A 4,562-nucleotide genomic window follows, 5' to 3' on the forward strand; every position below is an offset into this window, starting at 1 on the left:
GCATCTGACCGTATTAACTTCGTAAACCATGCACAATTTCCGTAGAATTCCCATGCCCTCCCGACCGGACACTTTTGAAAGCACAACTCCTTGTTTTGTTGTTATTTAAACAAATGTGCAGTGCGGAAACTCGTGGATAATCGTTCCATCCCCACACTAACTAAGTATACAAGATCAATTTTATTGTTATTTAATTAATTTATTTATACAATAATCTGCAAGACTGGAATGTGTGGAATAAAGTCCCTAGATTACTAAGGGACTTTAGTGTGGAATGTACAACTGCGCCTCTACGTAGCTATGAGTTGCCATGGTAATTTTACAAGTGCATACAAGATGCGCATACCGTAGGGCGTAGGCTAAGCAGCTTTATTGTCAAATGTCAAAATACCAACATGACCAATTCAGTCATTAATCATTTTAATCTAAGAGGTCGAACACTTGGTAAAATGCTCACCTTGCATATTGTACTTGTACTACAGTTTCCACTTTTAGGAAAATTGGGACCTCTATTACACCATCCAAAAATTAAACATTCCACTCAACCCCCAAGTCAAACGAAGTCAAGTTATGGAAAACTGAAGGACGAAGACAGAGTTTTTACAAATTTGTACGGAAGACATGACTGGAGACTGCAAGGTGCCCTCAAACGAGGCGACTGGTACAAAACGAAGGACATAATGAATAAGGGACCAGAATGGATAATAAGTATGCAGAATCACTTATAAACCTCACAGTAATCTTCGTTTCAGACGAAATAAAGATATCCGGTTTGCGAGGTCGGGGAGGTGCGGGGTTTCCGTCTGGTGTAAAATGGTCATTCATGCTTAAACCTCCCGATGGTCGGCCAAAATATTTGATCATAAACGCAGACGAAGGGGAACCTGGAACGTGTAAGGACAGAGAGATCATGAGGCACGATCCTCATAAACTGGTTGAAGGGTGCTTACTGGCGGGGTTTGCGATGGGAGCTAAAGCTGCGTATATTTATATTAGAGGAGAATTTTACAATGAGGCTTCTAATATGCAAGTTGCGATTGCGGAGGTGAGTCCGTTTGATGATCACACACAACACTTTGTAACTGTCTTCAGGCGTATCAGGCGGGTCTAATTGGAAAGAATGCATGCGAAAGCCACTACGATTTCGATATTTTTATGCATAGAGGAGCAGGTGCATACATTTGTGGTGAAGAAACTGCGCTAATTGAGTCTATAGAAGGAAAGCAAGGGAAACCTCGACTAAAACCACCGTTTCCCGCAGACGTGGGGCTTTTTGGTTGTCCTACAACCGTAACTAATGTTGAAACAGTTGCTGTGGCCGCTGTAAGATTTTAAGGGTGCTGTATTGGATAACCAGCTTTCATCACAGGCAATTTTAAGAAGAGGAGGTTCTTGGTTTGCCTCCTTCGGCAGACCCAATAATTCGGGTACGAAATTGTTCGCCATCTCTGGGCATGTTTGCACTCCGTGCGTTGTTGAAGAGGAGATGAGCATACCATTACAAGAACTTGTCGAACGGTATGGAGGTGGTGTCGTAGGTGGTTGGGAAAATTTACTGGCGATTATACCTGGTGGTTCATCTACACCTTGCATTCCTCAAAGGTTGAGTAGTATTGCTTCAGGTTACCCTACTCTTGTTCTCTTACAGCGTGTGTAATACTGCAATAATGGATTTCGATGGGCTCATAGCGTGCGGCACGAGCTTAGGTACAGCAGCCGTGATTGTAATGAATAAACAAACCGACATTATTAAAGCAATTGCTCGACTAATAGTCTTTTACAAGCACGAATCGTGCGGACAATGCACTCCTTGCAGAGAGGGTAACCAACTGACTTCATGTAGGCATCAACGTTTGCCTTACTTTCAGGGACGAGTTGGATGGATAAAATCATGGCGCGACTGGTGGACGGAAACGCCAGGTGTGAGGAAATTGATATGCTATACGAAATCAGTAAGCAAATCGAGGGCCATACGATTTGTGCGTTGGGAGATGCAGCTGCTTGGCCCGTTCAGGGATTGATTAGGCACTTTCGTCCCGAAATTGAATGCAGAATTCAAAAGAATCAAGCAATGAAGTGCTGCCAGTAACCAACTCCATCAATTTCTCTTTTTGTGTCTGTTATTCTGTAAAGTTCAGTCACATGTACCGTTGATATTGTAGATTCTAGAGGATAATGTTAATAAAATATTTGACAACCTAAAACCTTTTCTATTTTCCTTTCCTCTAATATTTTCCAAACTACCCTGTCAAACGCCACCTTTACCTCTATGAAGAATGCTATCACTATGCCTCCCTTCCATCAGTGTATGTTTTACAAATATACAGTGTGCTTTCCACTTCTCTGGTTTTCCTCCACTCAATATCTTGTTGTTGACAGTTTCGGGTCATCTTTTCCTGCCACTATTCCCCTCTTGAGGCTCTCTATTTGTCGCTGCATCTCTATTCTTGATATATCTTCTTCTTCTTCTTCATTGCCTGCCTTTTGGTTTCCCTTCACATTCTTTCTGCCCTTTCGTGTTTTCTTTATTACATGTTTTTTTGTACATTCTCCCTTGTTACCTCAACTCCGCCTTTCTTTCTTTTTCTATCATTGTTTTGAACCTATTGTTCTCTCTCGCCGCTTTCTTTTACCTCTGTCTATGATACTGCATTTTTAGTACTCTCCGTCATTTTAATACATTCTTTCTATTTTGTCCCCATCTCCATGTTCCCTATCGGATCGTGTGACACGTAGCAACCAAGGAAAAATGCCGGTCAGGTGGTGTGAATACATGTACCCGGGTGATCAGACGAAGAATAAAACCAGTTCTAAGTAAATTGCTGAAAGTGAGACCTCACAAACTAGCCAAGCAAGAAAAGAAATGCGTAAGGCTATGTTGGAAGCCAAACAGAGATTAACCGACCTTGAGGAGAACAGGTAAGCTTCAGAAATGGAGGCCAAAAGTGCGCAATTTGTGTTCATATTCGAAACAAGGAAGGGCGAGGCTATAGGGACTATTGGCGAAATGCCGTGTTGCTCAACGAGATTATTGAGAAGTTGCCATGGACAACGAAAAATTCATGGGCAATTCATCGAGAACACTTCCTTCATCACCTACGTTGAAGGATTTCGTTTCTGGGTTCCAGTTGGTGACTGATTCATGTCAAGTCGCACCCTAAAGTAGAATAAGTCAAATAAGGGAGGAGAAGGGAATTTTGGTAGATCAAATCTATTGGACGGAAAGGAACTGCAATTCTGCTGACCTTGGAAGTGACCGGAGAGTTACAAGATGAGTTTTTTTCATTTTGAAAGAGTGAGGACCGTAAGGGATTTGTGCATCCCTTACCAATCAAGACATTACTGAATCGTTGGCCACATTTACAAGAAGTGAATTTGTCTGAGAGGGTGAGTGAGCCACAAATCCTAATAGAAGAAGAAAACATTCATCTAATCATTCCAAGAGAATGTATTGAGCCTCCCAAAATGAACGCTCCGTGGATATCAAGGTGTAAGTTAGGTTCAATTCATGATGCAAACCCTAACGAGACAAGCATAAATGAGATGCCCTTGTTCGTGGCTGAGAAGAAAAGCTCAATTAAAGGGAGTTCATTATTAATAATAATAATATATTTGTGCTAATATCACTGCGATTTACACTCGTCAAAATTACAGAGGCATTTGGAAAAAGTATCGAAGATGAACATGGAGTTAACCACGAGGAGAAATTGGGAAACAGGTTTGCTGTGGCGTGATGAACATGTTTGTCTTCTTGAAAGCAGAGAGCAAGTTTTGAGACGTCTCAATTTTCAGGAAAAAAGGGAGAAAAGCCAGGTCTTGGCTAAGCTCTACCGAGACAAAATGGCTCACGATGAACAAATGGGATATGTTCAAAAAGTTGATATGGGTACACTCAAAGCAAAGTGAATTTGGGCAAGGTATTTTGGAGTTTTCAATCCTAAAAGGTCAAATAAAATCAGAGTGGTTTTGGATGCGGCCGCAAAGAACCATGGAGTAATCTCAACAACAACCTTCTCACGGGTCCTGACTTGCTGAAGCCCGTTTTAAAAATGATAAAAATGTGGACGACGTTCAGGGACCAGTTGCCCTCGCGACTGATATCAAAGAGCTATTCAACCAAGTCCACATTCGAGAGGAAAATAAATATGCGCAAAGGTTTCTCTGGAGGAAAGACATTTGAAAAGGATTACCCGGGAGTAGTTAAAGCCACCTGAGAGCGATTGATCACGAAATTAGATCTTTCATGGTATTCTAGTTAAAGGTCTCAACAAAAGGAAGCATTTTTTACCAACTACCACTCTTTTTCTGACCCCGTATCAAAAGAGGGGGGGGGGAGTAACTGGTTGTATCCTTCTTGGTACTCCAATGAAAAGTCTCAACGAAGGAATTAATTTCTACACCAACCATAGTCCTCTTCCTCGATCCCTATCATGATCGGATATATTCTTTTAAGTATATCTTCAGAACGAATTCTCGGAAGAGAGACGGATTGGGACGTCTGGAAGAAATATATCTATTGGTAATGTCAAAAATTTAAGAGCGAATATCTCGAAAACGTTTTG

General features: G+C 41.5%; 1 protein-coding gene across 2 annotated transcripts; it reads left to right on the forward strand.

The window, feature by feature from the left end:
- The first annotated feature begins 304 nt into the window (after positions 1–304).
- Positions 305–2,189, forward strand: LOC116171428 (NADH dehydrogenase [ubiquinone] flavoprotein 1, mitochondrial-like). Of its 2 annotated transcripts, XM_031488273.1 has the most exons (8): positions 305–444; positions 496–708; positions 753–893; positions 942–1,045; positions 1,093–1,323; positions 1,370–1,602; positions 1,649–1,821; positions 1,869–2,189. In XM_031488273.1, exons 1-8 carry the CDS (start codon positions 396–398, stop codon positions 2,087–2,089), a joined length of 1,365 nt encoding a protein of 454 aa, XP_031344133.1. In that variant the 5' UTR covers positions 305–395; the 3' UTR covers positions 2,090–2,189. The 2 variants fall into 2 exon arrangements, with proteins under 2 accessions (XP_031344133.1, XP_031344132.1); XM_031488272.1 differs by having other exon boundaries at positions 310–444; positions 753–1,045.
- The last annotated feature ends 2,373 nt before the right edge of the window (positions 2,190–4,562 follow it).

The sequence above is a fragment of the Photinus pyralis genome, unplaced genomic scaffold (genome assembly GCF_008802855.1).
Source record: "Photinus pyralis isolate 1611_PpyrPB1 unplaced genomic scaffold, Ppyr1.3 Ppyr1.4_LG5, whole genome shotgun sequence".
In the NCBI taxonomy this organism is placed as follows: domain Eukaryota; kingdom Metazoa; phylum Arthropoda; class Insecta; order Coleoptera; family Lampyridae; genus Photinus; species Photinus pyralis.

Excerpts from the sequence above, each read along its gene's own strand:
- LOC116171428 (XM_031488272.1), top strand. The coding sequence starts at position 396 with ATGACCAATTCAGTCATTAATCATTTTAATCTAAGAGGTCGAACACTT. Across the intron at positions 709-752 it reads GGGACCAGAATGGATAATAA|ACGAAATAAAGATATCCGGT; the intron begins GTATGCAGAATC and ends TCTTCGTTTCAG. Across the intron at positions 1,603-1,648 it reads ACACCTTGCATTCCTCAAAG|CGTGTGTAATACTGCAATAA; the intron begins GTTGAGTAGTAT and ends GTTCTCTTACAG.